The 21,411-nt window shown below is 50.2% G+C and overlaps 1 protein-coding gene across 2 annotated transcripts in view; it reads right to left on the bottom strand.

The window, feature by feature from the left end:
* Positions 1-3,443: 3,443 nt before the first annotated feature.
* Positions 3,444-21,411, bottom strand: part of TRPV3 (transient receptor potential cation channel subfamily V member 3) — a 29,458-nt gene continuing 11,490 nt past the window's right edge. Inside the window, exons 7-18 of one of the 2 annotated variants that reach the window (XM_065909797.1) lie at positions 19,770-19,910; positions 17,122-17,402; positions 14,472-14,648; positions 13,402-13,560; positions 12,583-12,684; positions 11,499-11,572; positions 9,452-9,617; positions 7,537-7,603; positions 5,729-6,003; positions 4,400-4,512; positions 3,777-3,856; positions 3,444-3,541 (exon numbers count right to left, since the gene is read on the bottom strand). In XM_065909797.1, coding sequence (XP_065765869.1) covers positions 3,444-3,541; positions 3,777-3,856; positions 4,400-4,512; positions 5,729-6,003; positions 7,537-7,603; positions 9,452-9,617; positions 11,499-11,572; positions 12,583-12,684; positions 13,402-13,560; positions 14,472-14,648; positions 17,122-17,402; positions 19,770-19,910 — 1,733 coding nt within the window. The remainder of the gene's footprint in view (positions 3,542-3,776; positions 3,857-4,399; positions 4,513-5,728; positions 6,004-7,536; positions 7,604-9,451; positions 9,618-11,498; positions 11,573-12,582; positions 12,685-13,401; positions 13,561-14,471; positions 14,649-17,121; positions 17,403-19,769; positions 19,911-21,411) is intronic. The other variant, XM_065909798.1, reaches the window with a different exon arrangement.

Here is a 21,411-nt window from a genome sequence, read left to right as displayed (position 1 = left end):
CACTGGGCTCCAGGGCAGGAGCCCTCTAAGAGCTTAGTGACTTCACAGTACAGCCTTGAACTCCTTCTCCCATCCCCCACCCAAGGAGGAAGGTAAGCACCTTTTTCACTCCAAACAGATATATAACTTAATTTCTAGAATAATGGATTCTTCCTGAGGCAGAATTTAGCTAAAGGAAAATTTCCAGTCACAACTATTATCTGAACATGTGAGATTGCATTGCTGGAAAATGCTTTCCCCTTAAATTAGTGAAATGTGAATCACTTAAGATATCCTGATACACCTATGGATTCAGTGTGGTGCAGTGTGTGTATGTGTGGTTTTGTGCACATCTGTATGCACACATTTGAATTTAAAAACCCATCATAGGGATCACAGAGACAATCAGACTGCCAGCATGAATTATCTGAGCAAAAAACCTAATCCCCTGATACATGCCAACCACAAAGGCAGAATCAAATTTACCAAAGAACTGTGCCAAAAAACTAAAATATCACAGAAGGACATCTGTGGTCCAGAATCAGAACATTCCAGCTTCAGCAGCTCTGATACAATCTCCTGCATGACTTTGAACAAGTCCACTTTCCTTTCAGAGCTTTGGTCTCCAGGTGTGAAATAAAACTGGTCCTTTTAAACCAGTGCTCTGACTCATCACCTTCCTTGGTAAATCTGCCTAGGTTGAGACCATCTAGGATAAAAGCCTTTGGGGGACACCACTGTCAGGAGGAAGATTCTGTATAGAAAATGGTCCTGCCAACAAATTCCATCCAGATCCATAGACAGGTCTCCATATGCATAAGAAAACAAAGATCCAGTTATTGACTTCTGTCTGTCTAACCTCCCAGCTTTTGCTCAAGTGGGAAGTGAAGAGTTATACAGTTTTATCCATGCATACCCAAACCAAAACAATTCTGAATTCCCAGCTACCCAGAGTAGAGTGTGGAGCCATGGATCCGAGTTGCTGCCCTTCAAACCAAGACATCTACCTGTTCAGGATAAAGGCAAGAAGGTAATTCCAGATAACAGGATGCTACCCTCCATGCTAAAAGGATCTTCAGGTTCATCTGATGATGATCTTTAACAATATCCCTAATATATGCTCAACCAGCTTCTGCTTAAATATCCCCAGTATCACAACTTCCCTGGAGGTCCAGTGTTTAGAACCCCACGCTTCCAATGCAGGGAGTGTGGGTTGCAAATGCTCTGGGGGGTGTGGCCAAAAAAATTTAAAAAGAAGCAAAACATAACATCTGAAGAAGTTGTTGGACTACATTGAACCATAAGCGTTTTCCCTGAAGCTTCCAACTTTTGGGCACTAGTTCTGTTCATCTACAACACATCTGGTCCTCCTGCCTCTGTGATAATCCCCCTAAATCTTCCCTTCTGCAAGAAACATGCCTAGCCCCTTCCTCCCCTGCTCACACCTGAACCTGGTCTGACCACTACAGCTTGGAGCATTCGGCAGCTCCCTGGGTCATCTGAGAGTGCAGGGGCTGCTGCAGATTGCAAGGCTGCCTCTTTGACTCATCTGACCCTGACCCAGCCCATCAGGGACACACGGGCCAAGATTCTGCCCACCCAGGTAAGCTGGTGCACACAGCAGAGAAATGGGCCGGGAGTGAACTGCATGGCCTGCACTCCTTAGTTTGCATCTAGTCTGGTTAACTAACCAACAGTCAAGTTATCTAAAAGCTGAATGATTTTGTGCCATTTAAAATTAAAGTTCACGGTTAATATCGTTACAATTTCACCTCGAAAATCCCACAGGACTGTGATGACCTAAAGGGGTGGGATGTGGGGGTGGGGGCAGGAAGGAGTTTCAAGAGGGAGGGGACATATGTATATTCATGGCTGATTCACATTGTTGCACGGGAGAAACTAACACAACTTGTAATGCAACTGTACTCAAAAAAACAAATTCCCCACACGAATCTTTTACCAGATAACTGAGTCAGAGTGGATTTTCTGGTTGTTTAGGTTCCAATAGGACTTCTTTACAGGCTCAGATAGTAAAGAATCCCCCTGCAATACAGGAGACCTGGGTTCATTCTCTGGGTCAGGTAGATCCTCTGGAGAAGGGAATGGCTACCCACTCCAATATTCTTGCCTAGAGAATCCCAGGACCAGAGGAGCCTGGCAGGCTACAGTCCATGGGGTCACAAAGATATGGACACGACTGATGGACCCATACACTTGAGGCTCCAACAACCTGGAACATTTCTACTCTCTCCACTTCATCTCTGTCCCCAAACTGAGTAATTTCAGGGAAGAAAATCAGAGGATGAGAATCTAAAAAGAAGCCCCACGTCTTGGCTCCTCCTCAGACGCCTTCTCCTCTGCTGCAAAATTCACAGTTAAAAAAAATATTGAATACCAGAGCATTTCAAATATTCTGTAAAATTCCTCCAATGAAAAATACTGATGTGTAAGAGTAACCTCTGAGATTCAAGACCATATAAATAGAGCAGCTGCTATTTCTGTTTCAGACGAAGCCACTATCCCAGCTTGGAAGCCCGCACTGTGCCAGGATTGGGACAAGGAAACCAGCCAAGATCTTTCACCCAGATCGCAGGCCCTGCCTGGCATGTCTCATGTAGTTTTAAGTATGTAAAGAAAATCTTTTTGTCCTTGTTGTGTCCACCTTGAGGCCAAGTATATAATACTTACGTCCAACCCCCAAATCCTAAAATCTGTTTCTCAGCTTTTAAAATCACACACTTCATTTGAAGTAACTTTCATTTAAAACTGAAATGTCCTTTCTCTACTGAAAAGAAAAACCCTGTGTTAATTATGCTTCTAGAATCATCTCTCAGTTAGGAGACAGTCTAAGCCTTGAGTACCAAGGCCACTTATTCCGAGGGTGTTTTCCTGCTCCCTGAAGATTCCAGAAGCTCATTCCCCTCTGACCCCAGGATACCAGGCTCAGCTCAGTTCCCTGTACATTCTATCATGGGGTCAAAGGGCCCTTAAATTCAGGAGATCCAGTCACAGTAGGGGAGATGGTAGAATATTAAGGCTGGGGCTAGGGGCTGTCAAGACATTGACAAAAACATTGTCAAGACATTGGGCGAAGAAAGACTCCTCCCTGTGCTCCTTGGGCCCCTGCCCCTGCCCTGCCATCCTCTCTTCCAGCCAAGTTGACCTGCAGTTGGTAAACACAGGAGCTTCACCCAGGATTCAGGGCTCCTGGAACTCCCAGGCTCAGGAATGCTGGCCATAGGTTTTTACAAGCTCTTTGCTGAATAACAAACTCCAGGGTGTTTCCCACTCAGACAAACTGACAACTGCCCCTTGGTTCAGTCACCCGCTCAGCGTGAGGGCGCGTTCCTCGTCTCTGCAGGCGGAGCCAGGCTCCATCACTCTGCAAAGCACGCAGCGCCAAGTCCAGCACCCAGGCTCCAGCATCAGATGGCCCACACGCACATGAGCTCTGAGTCCTGCTTTTACACTGAAGTTTCCGGAAATTCATCTATTTCCTCAAATGCATTGAGGGTGGTTTTGCTGTTGCTCCTGGAAGAATCTTGGATTTTGTTGAAATCTGCTTTAAAGACAAAACACTATTTTACAAATACAGCACTCTGCAAGTTGTGCCTCCAGGTCGGTCTTGGCCCACCACTTGACTTTCAGAAATGTTTCCAACTCAGGTTATAAAATGAAAGAGCTGGAAGGGGTTAGTTCAACCCTCCTCCCCCATTTTACAGATGGGGAAAATCAGGGCCCCCTAGGGTCACATGGTCAGGCAGGAGGGGCATCATGCTTCCTGACAGCAGTGGTACCTGTCCGTCTCCCGGGCCCCGGATCTTCATTGAGGAAGGAGACATGAGTTTTCCATTCAGTCCACTTCACCTCGTTGATCCTGAGGGTGTGATAATCATTCTCACTATTCCCCAAGCGCACTTCAGGAAATAGAAATATACTAGCACCGTATTTGGTGTGTCCTCCACGGGGATCAGAAAGACTCCTGACTTGTGTGTTCATATCAGTGTTACCGGGGCTTGAAACCTGCCCAAGTGCCCATCTTCCCAGGCCTCCAGAATCAGTCTCCTCCCAGGATATCGGACCCAGGAGCTCAGAGAGACATAAGTGGTCCCCTGTGAACCCACACAGGGGAGACAGAAGGACAAAGGGGGCCAGGCTGGCAGATCTCTTCTAAGGCAGGTACTGGACAGGGAGAAGCCACAGAGGCAGCCCCAGAAGGGCAGAGTCTCCCTCCTCTCCCTTCTGAGGCTGAGGAAGCCTGTCCCAGGGCCAGCAACCCCAAACAAGCAAACTCCATCTTCTGAGGAGGCCATGGTCCGACAAGCAAATGGCATGGCAGCACCGCTTCGCTAACGTTCACACCGCATGCCTCTTCACCCACCCGAAGAGCACCAGCATAGGGCCCTCCTCCCGCTGTTACCGCAAACACAGCCGGAAGTCGTCCTCTGCCACTTTACACAGCTCCCCCATCCGGAATCTGCTCCTCAGCCACTCTGGCAGAATCTTCTCAAACTCCAAGATGGTCCTAGCTCTCTGCAAACACAAAGGAGCCTAAGAGTGTCACTGAGGAGCCAGCGCCGAGGCGCCACGCGAGTGTGGGTGTGCCCACACACGTACACACACAGACAAGAATTCACACACACAAGAACACACACACACCACCAAACAGCCCACTCCACCTGCACAGAATGTTTACTTAATGCATAGAATCTGAGGATGTGGCTAACCTACAGAATTCAAAAACCCAGGGTCTTCCCCGATGGTCCAGTGGTTAAGACTTCACCTTCCAATGCACGGGTGTGGGTTCAATCCCTGGTTGGGGAGTTAAGATCCCACAGGTCTCAAGGCCAAAAAAAAAACCACATAATACAGAAGCAGTATTGTAATAAATTCAACAAAGACTTTAAAAAATGAAAGAGAAAAGAAAAAAATGAAAGAGAAAGTCAGGTAAGTTTGGGAAAGGTGTTAAAGTTATTTTAAACATCACATAAACTATGTTTGTGGGAGTCCAGAGTTTCCTAACTGAAAGGTAGGATTCTGAGCTCCTGTGGTGAAAGGAGGTTCAGACATCACACAGCCCTATTCCATCTCAGGCTAGGGATCCCCTCAGCAATTTTCCCAACCATAATTTGTCTAATCTCCCCTGAATATTGACAATCCATTAAGAAGGCCCTATCAATTAGTAACTTCCTTGTATCAGATCAAACTTTTTCTCTCTCTTGTTCCCCATACGTCCCATTTCTGCCTCTGGGATCACAGAAGAAAGCTGCTCCCTCTTTCCCAAGTAACTCTGCAAGAAGGAATTCTCACCTTCTTCAACCCAGTTTTGACACTGTTGTGAGGCATGGTTGCCAGGCCTCTCCCATGCCTGGACCATTCTGTGGGTTAGTGTCCCCAGTGTGTAAGGCCCACAACATATAAGGAGTATTGGAGGGAAGCAGAATTGTCACCTCCATTGTCCTATGCCCTATACTCCTCTTAATGCAACCTAAGGTCACACTTCAGCAGCCACATATCACACCATTGTCTCTAAGCAGAGCACAGCTATAAGCCTGAGTTCCTCTCCCACCTGCCATTGTCCAGCCACACCCCCTGGACCCTTTACTCCAGGGGGCCTACCTTCCTCGAACCTGGCCAAGCAGAGGGAGCTTATGCAGGTCTCCAGGCCCCAGCCTAGATCCACCGGTTCCACGTGCTGAGCTGAGTCCCCATGACAGGCTCCCCCCAGAGGGGACTCTGCCAGGCTCACCTGTAGGCGCCAGATGCGCTCGCTCTCCTTGGAGACGTTCTCCACTGTCTCCCCCATCAGGGCTATGAGCATGTTGAGGAGGAGGACAAAGGTGAGGATGACGTAGGTGATGAGCAGGAACAGGAAGAGGATGGGGTACTTGGAGTTCTGCTGGATGTTCAGGTCACCCAGGCCTATGGTGAGCTTGAAGAGTTCCAGCACTGCGTCGCTGAAGCTGCCATAGGAGCTGCAGTTCTCGTGGCTCTTGGGCCACTTCTCGATCAGTGAGGCCAGAGCTGTGAGGACATAACAGGGTGTTCTTCTCTGCAGCCTTTCTGTCCAGTTAATTACTCTGTGAACTCATGCATACCTGCACGTGCACACATGCACACATGGACACACATGCACACACGCACACTGCTGTCTTCTCTCTGGTTATTGAAATCGCATCTCCAGCCTCAGTTCCTCTGGAAGCCTCATCAGGCTGGTGTTCTGCCCTGACTGACTGCAGAAAGGCCTTTCTGCCTAACAAAGCCCGAATTCTTCTCTCCCTTCTCTACCCACCCCACCGTTCAGCCCTTGACCAATCAAGGGCTTGCAGAGTAGATAATTGTAATCTATAATCTGTGTGTCCCTGGCTCCTCAACCAGGCTTGGAAATCCCAACTTCCAGTAGCCTGGGTTGTCTCTCCCAAGACTGGCAGGTCCTGAGTCTCCTTCTAATGCTGTGTGGCACGATCTCTGGTCACAGCCTTGGACGCTTTCTTCTCTTCTTCCCAATGCACTACAGCAGTGGCTCATTAATGAATGGGTGGATGAATGGATGGATGATCAAGTTAATCAGTGAAGAAATGGATGGATGAATAAACAAGCACGTGAAAGAGCAAATGAATAAGCAAACTGGGACCCAGAAAGGGTACCAGGCAGATCCAATGAGCTGCCTAGTTTCAAATGCCAGTGATAACTGGGGAAAAAAACTGACTTGGGAAAACAAAATCATATCTCTTTACGAAGAGGTTAGAAACAAAATCAGGTTGTGCTTTTCCCTCTGTTGTAAACAGAGAGGTTTTTAAGAGGGTTTCCCATCCCTGGTCCCCAGAAGACCAGAGCTCTCACAGATATATCTGAAGCAATCTATGACAGTAACATGACGTGGAAGGCCAAAGGAGGTTACTTCAATGCATTACTCTACTCCTATTTTTCAAAGACCGCCAATCACATTTCTGCAAACTTTAGCTTCCCTATCCGTCAGTTTGGGCTAAAAACACCTGCCAAACCTATCCGAAGCTGCAGGGACACATAAGATGGATGTGAAGGTGGGAGGCATACCACACAGTGTGGTTGGATAAAAGTGACCTGGTCAAATCCTGGAGTCTCTAAGCCTCAATTCTCTTATGATCAGAGATGATGATGACTCCTGCCTTGGTCAATACATTGTGAGAAGTAAAGAGATAATCATTGTTGTTGCTCAGTTGCTAAGTTGTATCTGACTCTTTGTGACCCCATGAACTTCAGCATGCCAGGCTTCCCTGTCCTTTACTATCTCCTGGGGTTTGCTCAAACTCATGTCCATTAAGTCAGTGATGTTATCTAAGCATCTCATCCTCTGCCACCCACTTCTCCTCTTGCCCTCAATCCTTCCCAGCACCAGGGTCTTTTCCAATGAGCCAGTTCTTCGAGTAGATAATCATTGGGAAATGCTGATCATGGTGAGCATTCCACTGGTGGCCGATATAATTGTTGCTGAGGCTCCTGCATGCTCTGTCATGTTAATGTCTATATAAAGGGCTTTACAAGTGTGGCAGTTGCTATTATTTGTAAATCATTTACCTACTCCAAATCCAAGTAAGAACACGATATATACAAACAAGAACTTCAGAACATCATGCAAAATGACCTGCAAAGAAAGAAACACGATTCAAGGGTAAGGTTTGAGCACATATTCACTACAGATTGATCTCCAGCTTCCCACCCTCTCCCGGGCTTGCACCCCAACCATGCCCTCATTCACTCGGGCCACTCTTCCATGACCCTCCCCGGATCCTCCCGACACTCCCTCCACAGCTCAGCACTGGGCCCACCTGTTCCAGAAAGACTCTTCTATTTGTCCTCTCCACCCTCCTCCCTCCTAGAACGCAGTCTGTTTCTGTCCTTGCCGATACAGGCTGCACATCAGCCCCTCTCCTCACAGAATCTCACACTGAGAATCCTCACTCTTCCTGGAAGTGGCCATGTGCTGGGGCCAGCTCACACCAGCTCACAAGAGCTGACTGTCACACTCTCGTGAATTTCCTGAGCTGGTTGCTAAACAAGCCATGACTAAGAATTGGCTTGTGTAAACATAATTAAATAAATTACATTAGAAACAAAGATAATAAGTAGTCAAAACATCACTTCCAAGTGACTTTATGACATTTTACAATTATTTAGGCTTTTTTTTTTTCTTTTTTGGCCTTCCATGTGGCTTGCAGGATCTTAGTTTGAAATCATGTCCTCCACAGTGAAAGCCCAGAGTCTTAACCATTGGACTGCCAGGGAAGTCCTAACAGTTACCTAGAATTTTAAGGCTATTTACATCTATTGTAGCCATATGTTGGAAACACTACATAATGATGCTTTACTGTGCTTCCTTTCCCAATTCTGTATTCATGTTGGTAACTAGATTTATACCATAGAAACTGGTGAAAGCTACAAGTCAGAGATTGTTGATTGTCTAGATCTGGACTTAAGACAATGATGGAAAAAATGTTAAGGCAGATAAAACTTTAAAAATGAATCCTCTCTGTGGCTATTATATTGTGAATAGTACAAAAACACTGATGAAATATTCTTCTAGTATTTGAAAACTATTATTCAATTCAGCAAATAAGCGTCTCAGGATCATTGACAAACAAATGCAATTTCAACACGTATTCATTGTTTCCTTTTCATCTTACTCCTTAAAGCAAAGGAGAGGACTTCCCTGGTGGTACAGTGGATAGGAATCCACCTGCCAATGCAGAGGACACAGGTTCGATCCCTGATCCTGAAGATCCCACATGCCATGGAGCAACTAAGCCTGTGCAACAGAACGACTGAGCCCATGCTCTAGAGCCCACGAGTCACAACTGCTGAGCACGCGTACCTCAACCACTGAAGCCCATGTGCCCTAGAGCTGGTGCTCCACAAGAAAAGTCACTGCAATGAGGAGCCCTCACACCACAACTAGAAAGTAGCTCCCGCTCGCTGCAACTAGAGAAAGCCCATGCACAGCAACAAAACCCAGGGTAGCCCCCCAAAATATTTTAATTAATTAATTATTTTTAAAAAGCAAAGGAAAATTTCAGGCAAAATTTATACTGGCACAATGCTCACTTGTCAACTGCAACCATAGGTTGGCAACAGATACAAGTTAAACTAAAATCAACAAATTATTCAGTGAGACTCGACTAGCCATGTGGAATTTACAACAAAAAAGTATTGTATATTTTATTATTATTTGTAACTTGTATGCTACACCATCATTTATATGGTAAACATCTAGAATAAGCCTATCTATATGTATATACATTATATATGCATATTGTCCCTCCAAGACCCTGAGCAAGGGCAAAGGGAGACCACGACACTTGAGAGAAAGAGCAGTGGCTTGTCCCTTGGGTGAGTCGCTTTTCCTCTCCAGACCTCAGTTTCCCCATCTGAAGAGTGGGCCTTCTCTGAGGGGCCCCTCCCTGCCCACCTCTGAGGCTCAGCATCCCCAACGCACCTTCTGGATCATGACGCTGTACATGCCCATGGACTGGAACCCCCGCGTGTAGTAGAGCATGTTCGCCCAGCCCAGGGCCATGGCCAGCACAAGGCAGGCGAGGTACTCTTTGTAGGCAAACAAGTACAAGAAGACAGACAGTATCACAAGCACAGCTTGGGCAAAACTGTTCAGGAGACACAGGAAACAAGGGCCTTACTTAATTCTCCTCAGCATCAGGGCAGTGATGTCCAAACCCTCCAACCTCCCTTAAGCCCTGAACAATGACCTTGGTGGGTGGTACTGAAGAGACAGCCAAGGCTGCCCCAGATGAGCTGGACCACATCTAAAACCCAGCCTTGCAAACTGCATTGCCAGATGCAAGTCAGGGCTGATTGCAGTTGACAAGGACTTTTTAAAGATAGAGTTCCCCAGGGCCCAATAGATTTTGGTTCAGATGGCCCAGGGTGCTTGCCAGAAGGCTGGATGTTTTTTAAGTCACCCATGTAATTTCTGACTCCCACAGAGATTGGGGAACTCTGGAGTAGACAAAGGATGCAATGAAAGATGCCATTTTTAATCAAAATGACAAAGCTGACAACATGTATGCTCAAACGTCAATCATAACAAAAGTCCCCCATAACCTACTTTGAGAAGTCTTTTAAAAACTACAAGTCATGCCATGTAATAGATGTGCTAAAAGGAGATTGCACACTAATGCAAACGTAGCTAACAGCACTGAACTTAAAAATGGTTAAGACGGTTTAACTTTCACATTACGTGCATTAAACCACAATTTAAAAAATTTAAAGTACAATACATACCAAACATACAAGATCAAAACCTACTCCTAAACATTGTCATCAGTTAGGCAGACATCTGGATAGAAACCCTCTCCTGCTTATAGCATCAGGCAGTCTCCGCGATTATGAAATAACTAGTTAAAGTTGGGACACAGTCAACCTTGATTTTGTGCAGTGAAAAGCAAACATTTGGGTGATCAGTGTATTTGGCGCTGAAGTGAGGAAGCAGGTCAAACACCTTCCTCCACATGAAGAAAACAAGAGAAGCAGAAGAGCTGGACAAGGCCTTTCATCCGCACCAAAGCCAGCGGCGGGACAAATGGATTTTTCCCTGGGATCGTCACACTTTCTCAAAGGCGCCAGGCTCACATGTGACCTGCACCATGGGCAGTACTGCACCTGGCCTATTCATTCACTGCAGTGTCGGGGCTCCCCACCCGCCCACAGGGATGGAGAACTCGGTTCATACTTCTGGAAGGCACATGCCTACTTAATAAGACAGCTATTAATAAATAGGTATTTGGAAACATCAGGTCAAGATTCAAGGTGCTATAGACCCACCCAAAGGCTCAGAAGAGGGACTTTGGTGGGGTCCACAGAACCCTGGAGCCCAACATGTTTCACCCCAAGTCGCAGATCCTGTTCTATTCATGTGGCCACGACGCTGAATCAGCCTTCTGTTATTTATAGAGACAGGGTTATGTAATCCTCTGACATCAGCTGCACATGACCTCATTCAGAGAAGCTGCTGAGCTGGGCTTTCTGACTGGGGTCTATAGTAGTTGACCCCACACTAGCTTGGGGTGAGGATGACTGGGACACTGGGCTGGCTTCAACATGCCTGAAGCTCCGCGTGACTCAGTGATTCACTTCCCTGCTCTATGTCTCAGTTTCATGAGATCAGACATGGTGATTTCTCAAGTCCCTTCCAGCCCTGATCTGCCAGGGTCCAAGACGGCAGCTGGGAGGAACTGGCCGTTAAAATGTACACATGCTTCCTCTATGCTGCCTGCCCCCTGGGGCTCTGGGCAGGCTGTAGCCAGCTCTCCCTGCGACCAGATGCTGGGCACTGTCCCAGGGTTCTCTGGTCCTCCCCTCTGGCCTCTCTCAACAGAAGGGAGAGGAGGTCCCTGGCCACGTGCCTTGGCATAAGGACTGGGACAGGGTGACACAGTAGGGTGGCCATTGCGGAGGGACATGGCAGTCCTCATATAGGACTTCAGTCCTGTCTGTGAGGTGGTGACCAAGGGGACAGACCTACTTACAAGACAAAGTGAAACCAGGCATCTGAGAGAATGGACTGGAGATCTGACGGTCTCAGCAGGAAGATTGCGATGCCCTGCGGCCAGAAAGGAAAGAAAAGCTGCCCCTTCTCCGTGCCCCTCGCTGGAGGACCTGGGGAAGGGGGCGTTTCCCCAGAACTGAGACTCAGGGACCAGGGGGACGTGTGAAGGCCCAACCAGAGCCCAAATGAGGGATATGGAAAGGGACTGGTGCCTGGGGGACAGAGCCAGCCCCAGGGTAAGAGTGGATGCTCCCCCCGATCTTCTTACATCTCTTACTTTCATCCCCATCGTCACTCCAGAACCCACAAAGCAGCAGGACCACACAGTTACCTGCCATTCCCCAAATATGGCCTAGCTTCCCAGCCGCTGAGCTTTTGCACGCTGCTCCCCACACCTGCCCTGTAACACCTTCTCCCCAGTGTCCTCATGCCAACCCCACCCTACCACAGTAAGTGACATCTCTACCTTCCAGCCTTCCTAACCTCCCCCATCCCCAAATAAAAGTCATCTCTCTTCTAAACACGGGTCTGACCCCAACATCAGGCTCTTTTCACAGTCTATCTTACAGTCTTGGGTATTTGTGTCCATCTGAAATCTCTACCAGATGATAACCTCAAAGAGGGCAGACTCCCTCCATCCCTATCAGCTCCCCCAGGGCCCCACATGTTGAAGGTGTTCAGAATATACCTGCTGATTCATCAGTTGGATGGATGAATGGATCAATTGACAAACAGAAAGACAGTTGGATGAAGGATGGAAGGACAATAGGTGGGTGTCTTAATGGATGAATGAGCAGTTGCATGGATGAGAGACGACAGGTGATTGGATGGATGGAGGGGAAGACGGGAGGGACACTGAGTGGCTGGGAGTGCAGATAAATGGCAGAGAGATGGACAGATGGATGGAGGGATGGATACATGAAGTAGGTAGGATAAGCCTGCTTATTTATGTAAATCTAAAATTAAAGAGGAAATGAGTCCCCAAAGTTCCCCAGCAGTAGCAGCTGACAGAGCTTGCTGCTCCCCGCTTGCCTCGCAGGCCAGACCAGGAGTGACTCACTCACCTCTTTCACAGAAATGAACATGGCCCAGATGAGCACAAACATCCTTCCTAAGAGCTGCAGCCACCCCATCTTGTGCGTGAGGGCCAAAGGGTGTGGCAGGGCCTATGGAGGAAGGGAGAGGAATGGATATGTGCAGGGTGCGGAGTGAGGAAGGCAGGGGTAGTGCCCCCTCTGGGGTGACCATGCACATATGCATGCTGGGCCCTCGAGCTGGACCAGAGGCCAGCATGAAGCCTGTTCTCTGTAAGGGCCAGCGCAGAAGGGCAGCCCCCAGCCCCTGCCTACCCCACCCGCAGTGGGAACCCAGAATTCTACGGTGAGAAGCATGATTCAATACATGCTAACAACTTCCTCATACCTCTTGGCATCTGCCTGTCCCATCCGTATCCGGACACTCACAGGGCCCCACCACACAGTCAAAGCCAAGACTCTGTGCCTCATGTGACTGGACAGGAAACTGAGTCTCAGATTGGTGGGAAAGTTTCTCCAAGTGACCTCCACCTCCTCGCATTTCCTCCCCCAGCAGAAACACCCAATGAGCTCCAGATTGAGACCTGGAGCCTGGGCAGGCCCTGGGGCTCCTAATTCCCTGAGCCTCCCTCAGCAGGGGTCCGCCTGGGACTAAGCACCTGGGGTTGAACCCCACTCAGCGTTGGAGACGTAGTCCATGTCCAAGACACTGTAAAGCGTGACAATCGGGGGACCCCACGCAAATCTCTTGGCTTCTCTGGGCCTTGGTTTCCCCATATGCACCTGGGGTGGATCCCATCTCCTGCAGCTCTAACCACCTCATCCCCCACTTCCAGGGGCCCAACACACCTCCTCCTCCCGGGGGCGGTAGTAAGAGACGAGGGTCAGGGTGATGTTGTAGAAGAAATAGAAGCAGAAGGAGAGGAAGAACATGTACTTGGCGAACTTCTTCCACTTCATATGCAGCAGCGTGTGCAGGGGCTCCAGGGTCAACATCTCATGCCGGTTCTGGGCATAGAACAGCACCGGTCACCATGGCGATGAGAGGGAGGGAGGGACCATTTTCAAAGGGCCCTCATTTCAAAGGGAACGCTGAGTCAGCAGTGCCCCCGGCAGAAGGGGCCAATGAACTGGTTTGGCTGGAAATGTTGGGAGGGTAATTTCCAGCTCCTGAGGCCCCAGTGCAACCAGGCATAGCCAAGCACCACAGGAGCCTGGTGCTTTTGGCAAGAGGATCTGACGCACAGTGGGGAGTGAGGGCTAGAAGTGGGGCCAGGGCCAGGACTGGGGTTCTGGCCCCTCCTGGGCCCCCCTTCACTGTGTGACCCTTGGAAAACCCTTGACCCGTTCTGGGTCTCAGTCCTCTTCCATTAAACTGATTTCAATCCCTGCCCTACCAGTCAGGCTGCTGTGAGAGGCCAGGGAGACCCCAAGCAAGGCAGGCGTTGGGAGGCACGAGTCTCGGTAAAACATAAAAGATGTGTTGCCTCTGTTCCCCCAAGAGCCAAAAACTTCCCACTCCTGATCCTTTCTTTTCTCCTTCAGCTTCACTGACCTCCCCACCTTGCCTCCTCCAGAAAGACCTCCCTGATTGCTCCAACTGTACACTCCCTGACCCCCATTTGAGGCCAGGTTTGGGGAAGAGGGGATTCTAAGCTCAACCAATAAGAGGAGTTGGGGAGAAATAAGATGGACAAGATCTACACCCCCACCCCCACCCTGCCCAGGATTACGGGGCCAGGAGACCCCTCCACAGGGTCAGCTGGGAACAGGTGTCCCCAGCACCTGCCCCACCCACTGAAGCTAAGGAACGGGGGCAGCAGACAGGTTCAGCGAGTAGCATGGGGTCTCCCAGGGCCCCTGGCCTGAGGCCCAGCCTGCCGCCCCCTGCCCTTCCCCAGCCCAGCCGGGAGACCCACATCGATATTGGTGTTGTAGACGATGATCTCCAGCACCGAGTTGTCGGTCGTGGTGTCCACGTTGGTGAGGTCATAGAGCGAGGATGACACGGGCCCGTATGCCCAGTCGGTGAACTTCCTGGACAGGCTCCGGAGCCGCTTGTCCTTGATCTCACGGCTGAGAATGTACTTCAGGATCTGGGGACAGGAAGAGGAACAACTGTCAGCCAGTGGACAGGGCCCAGGGCCAGCACAGCTGGGCCCCCCACCCCCACAACAGACAGGGCCTGGGAAGAGTCTCCCATGAGAGCCTGGCTGAGCGCCTGTTGTGTGACCTTCGGGCCCCGCTTTATCTGTGGAATGAGCACAAGGCTTGCTGACCTGCACATTGCACCAGAGACTGTGAATACCAGAGACAAAGGGGTGAAGGCTCTTTGCAGACTTCAGAGAGTTGCACAATCAGCTCACAGATCCTTCCACCAGCTGGGAAGTCTGTTCAGGGAAGAATCTAGGAACTGACCATTTTGAGAAGCAATTTCTGTTTGACCTGAATTGAGTTAGAAGTTTCTCCAGCTTTCAGATCCCACTCCTAGTCAAGACCCTGTCAGTTGAGGCTCACTGCTCTGGCCAGTCAGGGAGTGATGCAAGACACCAACCTTGGGAATTCCTGGGCAATCTTGTGTTTAAGACTCTGAGCTCCCAACAAAGGGGCATGGATTTGATCCCTGGTCAGGGAACTAAGACCCCACATGCTGCATGGCGCAGTCAAAAGAAGATTAAAAAATTAAATTTTTTTAAAAATTAAGAAGCACCAGGGCTTCCCTGGTGGCTCAGACAGTAAAAGAATCTGCCTGCAATCCAGGAGGTTCAATCCCTGGGTCGGGAAGATCCCTCAAAGAAGTGTATGGCTGCCCACTCCAGTATTCTTGCCTGGAGAATTCCAGGCACAGAGAGACTGGTGGGCTATAGTCCACAGGGTCGCAGAGTCAGATATGACTGAGCAACTAACACACAAGAAGCCAGCAGGCTTTTTCAGAGAGACTCGTGAAGCCTAGGTCAGTGAGCTTCGCTCTCTGCTGAATGTTAGAGTTACTGGGTCACATTTAAAATTCCCACACCACCGACTAATTCAATCCAGATCTCTGAGGGTGGGGACACCCAGTCAGCTGCATGTTGTAAAGCTTCCTGGGTGGTCCCAAAGTGCAGGCGAGATGGAGAGCTTACTAGTTCCCCAAAGCGAGCCCTGGGGACCACGAGATGTGGCAGGAATTCCTGGGGCACCAACCCAAGGCCCCGGAAGAGAGTCCCGATGGGGAAGACAATGTCAGGGCCCTGATCTCACGTGACCCAATGGGATCCCCACGTCATCTCACACGAGAGCCTAGTCTCTACAGACCAGGCGGGGAGCTTCTGGGGAGAGGGCACATCTCCCCTTCTTGCACCCCAGCCTAGAAGAATCCAAGGACGGGGACTGTGTCCTAAGCATGTCCTAAGCATCTCTATTCCCAGCACAATGACCAACTTGAGCAGCGTCCAGAAAGATGTCCAAAGAACAGTGAGTGAAGGAGAGAAGGGGAGCGGGAAGGGTGCGGGGGACTCCCCAAGACTGACAAGGAGTGATTGGGGTACAAGGAGGGCATATTTTCCTTCAGGGAACCAGGGGGTCATGGGGCCGGGCTGCATGCAGGAAGCTTCATCTTGGGCTCTCCCCAGGGACCTCACATGCCACAGCGGTCCTTGGAGAAAGTTCCAGTTTGGCAACCACAATGACCCTCCTCAAAGCCCCCAGGAAGCTGTGTCCTTGGGGTGGGCAGGAGACCGGGGAGGCAGGCATACACACAATTGCTCCTTTGTCCAAGCTGTTCTCCCTCCCCACTCCTCCCGCAGAGAATGAAAAGGTCCCTTGTGGGCACCAGCCCTGAGCACTGGGACGAGACCCAAGGCCCTCGGGGCAGCGCCTCCCTCAGCAGCCGCCCTGAGGCTGGCACAGCTGTGCCACCACCCCCACCCCACCCCCACCCCCAAGCAGCACCCCCTTGCAGCCTCCCCAGAGCCTTGGTGCCCTCCCAGGGCTCAGGATATGAAGGCAGAAGAGGCTCTGCTATGACCCCAGCCCCAACCTGAGTCCTGCCCTAGAAATCAGACCAAGCCACGGCTCCAGCCACTTGGAGAGACGAGAGCCCTCCCCAGCTGAGTCCTCACCACGGCTCCCAGTTAACCTGAGTTCCTTGGCCCACATCTCAAGGACGCCACCAGCCACCGCGTCCTCCATTGGGGATTTGGCTCCATGTTTCAACCGGACAGACAGGCTGGGTGTCCCCAGAGTTGGGGAGCAGTAGCACATTAGCTCTGTACACAGAGCAAACATTCTGGGCCTCCCGTCCTCACAAGAGGCTGAAGGCTCCGAGGGTCAGACACTCAGCCTCTGCATGGGTGCCTCGCCACATGGGAATCCTTGGCCACAGAGCTTGCATCAACGCAGCCCTAAGGCTCCGCCACCCTGCCCAGTGATGGGGTCCCAGGACGGGAGACAGAAACCCAGAGTGTCAGGGCCTGAGGTCCTGAGGGTGGGCCCCCGAGCTGCCTGGCCAAGACTCTGTGTGCTTGGCCACTCAGAAGGGCCCCTGGGGGAGCGTACCTGCTGCCCTCCCGCCTGCCCCAGCTCGCCCACCTCGGCCTTGCCCATCTTGGCGGCCAGCTGCAGGGGCGTGAGCCCGTCGTTGTTGCGCGTGGTCTCTAGTTCCCAGGTGCCGCTCCTCAGCAGGATCATGTCGTACATACGCTTGACAAAGTCATTCTGCGTCTTGAAGTCCTCGGCCACGGTCACCAAGGCGTGCAGGATGTTGTTTCCCCGCGAGTCCTGCGAGGCGATGTCCGTCTGCTCATTCTCCATCAGCATCTGCACAATCTCGGGCTGGTTGGTGCAGGCTGCCAGCGCCAGGGGTGTCTCGCCTGGGGGAGGGGGACACAGCGGCTTGGTTCTCTCCTGGGCCAGATCTTGACTTAGATCTTAGTCAAGATCTAAGATCCAGACCTTGGATCACAGTGATCGCCAAGGTCTAGGACTGGGGCTTCTCCTGACCATCTCAGTGGGAGTGGGAGACTGAAGTTGGATCATTGCTTCAACCTCCTAATGAGTCTCCCTGCTACCACCCTGGCCTTCTAACCCTGTCCTCAGCACAGCAGCCAGACTGATCCTGTTAACACAAAAGGCTTGTCTCACCCAGAACAAAAGCTCAGGTTCCAACAACAGCTTACAAGGCTCTACACCTTCTGACATCATCCCCTCCACTCCCTCCCTACTCACTCCCCTCCAGCCGCAGAGGCCTTCTTCCTTTCCCCGCCCCCCTCCCCAGCACACACAGGTGCTTTTCTACTTCAGGGCCTTTGCACATTCTGTTCCCTCTGCCAGGTGTGCTGTTCCTTCTGCTGCATCACTTCCTCCCTCACTACCTCTGTCTTTGCTCAAACATCACCTGTTCAATGAATCACCCTAACTGCCCTGTTTAAAACTGAAACCCACTGCCTTCCTGCCCCGGAACCCCTGATCACCTTCCCTTGCTTCACTTTGCCATGCTGTGCTCAGTTGTGTCCGACTCTTCTAGACTGCATGGGCTGTAGCCCACCAGGCTCCTATGTCCATGGGATTCTCCAGGCGAGAATACTGGAGTGGGTTGCCACGTCCTCCTCCAGGGGATCTTCTCCAGGGATTGAACCTGCATCTCCTGCATTGGCAGGTGGATTCTTTACCACTGAGCCCCCTGGGAAGCCCACCCCTTGCCTTACTGTTTATTTTTTTCAACAGCACTTATTATTTTCTAATCTATTACATAACATTCTTAGTCATCATGTTTATCATTGATGGTCTCTCTCCCATCTAGAGTGGAAGTTCCATGAGAGTAGAGATCTTGGTTCTGCTTACAGATATATTTCAAATACCTAGAATAATGCCTGGTGTATATAGTAAACGACAAATGTTTATTGAGAAAAGAGAAGGCAAGTGACTCACAGATGGTCACACAGCAAAGCGGGGAACAGAATCAGGGCTGGACATCAGGTCTCATGCTGTTTCCCTGCCAGTCTCCATCCTGTCCCCTCTCCTCATCCCACCTGACGAAGGTTTCCCACCCAGGTCTGACCAGAGGCTGCCCAGACCCATCTAGTCCTGTAGGCTAACTAGTCCTGCAGGTTAAAATCAGTAATAATAACAAAAAATACCCATAAGAGAAAACAGATCCATGGCCATCAATCAGGCCCTTCTAGGAAGAAGAGTTAACTACAATGTTGTACTTGGAAACTTTTTGGTCAGATGAAGCTCTTTGTTCCCTGTCCTGATCATAGTGGTGGTTACACAACTGCATGCATTTGTGGAAATGAACAGAACTCTACATTAAAATGAGTAACTTCACTGTATCTAAATTACATATTTAAAAATTTTTATTTTTCATCTGGGATAAGTCTTCCCTGGTGGCTCAGATGGTAGAGAATCTGCCTGCAAAGCAGGAGACCCAGGTTCCATCCTTAGGTTGGGAAGATCCCTTGGAGAAGGGAATGGCAACCCACTCCAGTATTCTTGCCTGGAGAATCCCTTGGACAGAGGAGCCTGGCGGGCTACAGTCCATGGGTTGCATAGGGTTGGACGCGACTGAACGACTTACCACAACACAGCCTAACCCAAATTGTTTTTGGAATCCCTACTCTGTTAGCTAGGGAATTTTCATCTTCTCACTTTTTACTCCCTGTTGCAGTCCTGAGAGGCACTAGACACAGGGAACAGAAGCCAGAGCTGATAGCCTGAATGCCTACATCGGCTCCTTGCTACACTGGAACAAGTCATTTCCCTTCTCAATACCTGTCTCCTCTCCCATCAAATAGGGTTTAAACTGAGGTTCTCTCCTTGCCCTCCCTCCTGGTCCTGGTTCCCTGCAGAGGGCTGCTCAGGTGAATGGCTTTGTCCCCACTAAGACCCCCGGGGGACACTTCTGGAATGCAGGCTCCCCATCTTCCCCACGACTCCGCGGCTTCCTCTCTGGTCCAGCCTGGTGGTCCCATTCGGATACATCAGCCCCTGCCGCCTCTCTGGTTACAGCTCTGTCCTCCAGGGTCCTCCCACACAACCCAGCAGGCAGAGGCTGGCAGTGGGGTCTCCAGCCATCAGTCGGCTAGCGCCCTTCTTAGGGAAGGAGCCCCACCCCGCCCTCCGCCCCCTCCCGAACCCCGGACCCCGGACCCCGGACCCCAGACCCCAGAACCCAGACCCCAGACCCCAGACCCCGGACCCCAGACCCTGGACCCCAGCCCGGGCAGGGGCTCACCCACCGAAGTAGAAGCCTTCGTGCTGGTACTTGGGGTTGAAGAAGACCCCCTTGGCGTGGGCGTTGACGTCGGCCCCAGCCGCGATGAGCACCGCGGTGATATCTCCTTGTCGCCGCTCGATGGCGATGTTCAGCGCCGTCTGCCCTGTGGACCAGACGGGGTGGGTGAGGGGCGCTCAGCGGCTGGGACCCGGGGTACCACACCTCTCTGGCCGTTCCCCTCCCTTGCCTCTGTACCTTCCATGTAACCATGGAGAAATACTAGCTGCCTGTCTGGTCGGCGTCGCCCAGCTACAAGAGTCCTAACTTCATTCTCTGCTTCATTCACTCTTGCCTGGAAGCAAGGATTATCCTTGGAGCATCTGTTCTGTGCTCCAATGGGGACACGACGGGACAGGACTATAGTTTTAATTCTTGTCCTCTGGAAGCTCACAGTCTTCCTGGGAATTAAGTGCTATGATGGGGGCAGTACAGGGGCTGTGGTACCCAGAGGTGCTCTTAACACAACCTGGAGGACTGGGGTGCTTCCCAGAAGTGGCCTCTCAGCTGGGATCAGGATCAGCCTATAGCCAGGCTGAATGGGGCCGACTCAAAGCCTCCTAACTCAGGATAAGAGGTTAGAACTTCAGGGACTTCACCAGTGGTCTTGTGGCTGACTCCATTCTACCAGTGCAGGGGACCGGGGTTTAACCCCTGGTCAGGGGACTAGATCCCAAATGCTGCAACTAAGACCTTGGTCAGTCAAATAAATAAATACTACATATTTTTTTAAAAAGAGGTTAGAACTTTATCTTAAAGGCTACAGGAAGGCATAGGAGGCACTGAAGCAGGGACGTGACATGACCGAAGTTTGGGGTTTAGTACATATGTGTTTCATATCACTCTGGCTACAGAATTGGAAGATGTGTTAAAAGGAGACCAGACATGTGAAGATCTGTCCATCCGGTGCACCCAAAGATCCTTAGGAGAAAGAGTCCTCAGGATGGTCTGTGGGGTTTGGAGGAGGCGTGCCTCAGGCAAGATCCAGGCATCTAGCCTGGGTGCTGGGTGCACAGTGCCCTGATGATTAAGAAAGGGAATAGGGGAGAAGAAGCGGGGGGGGCAGGGGGACATTGACCCTGCTTGTGGAGCCTAGAGAACCTCCAGACCGAGGGGACCAGAAGCTAGGGGGTGGGGAGATCTCAGCGCTTTCTACCAGAAATAGCATTTTCCAAAGAGCTGCCATCATGCCATACATAAAAATAAAGCCTGGTGGATTAAAAACCTAAGCGTTTTTAAAAACTGGTAAATTGTTTGTAAACTAAACTTTATTTTAATTGGAGGATAATTACTTTACAATATTGTGACTTTTTGCAGGGAAAACCTTCTTAAGCAAAATCCAAAATGCAGAAACCATAAAGGAAAAAACTGACATATTTGCTTACATAAAAATTAAACACATTTGTTTGTGTAAAAATTAAACACATTTCTGTGTTTCAAAAGACATCTTAAAGAAAGTGAAACAAGTGATAGACTGGGGGAAATATTTGAGATGTATAAAAGGGTCAATGTGTTTTTAAGAGTCCATAATTAATTAAGAGCTGCTAGAAATCAATAAAAAAAAACAAGCAGCCTAAAAGAAAACTGAGAAAAGATTATCAACAAGT

Source organism: Muntiacus reevesi, chromosome 18, assembly GCF_963930625.1.
Source record: "Muntiacus reevesi chromosome 18, mMunRee1.1, whole genome shotgun sequence".
Classification (NCBI taxonomy): domain Eukaryota; kingdom Metazoa; phylum Chordata; class Mammalia; order Artiodactyla; family Cervidae; genus Muntiacus; species Muntiacus reevesi.
This window is presented reverse-complemented; position numbering and strand designations above follow the sequence as displayed.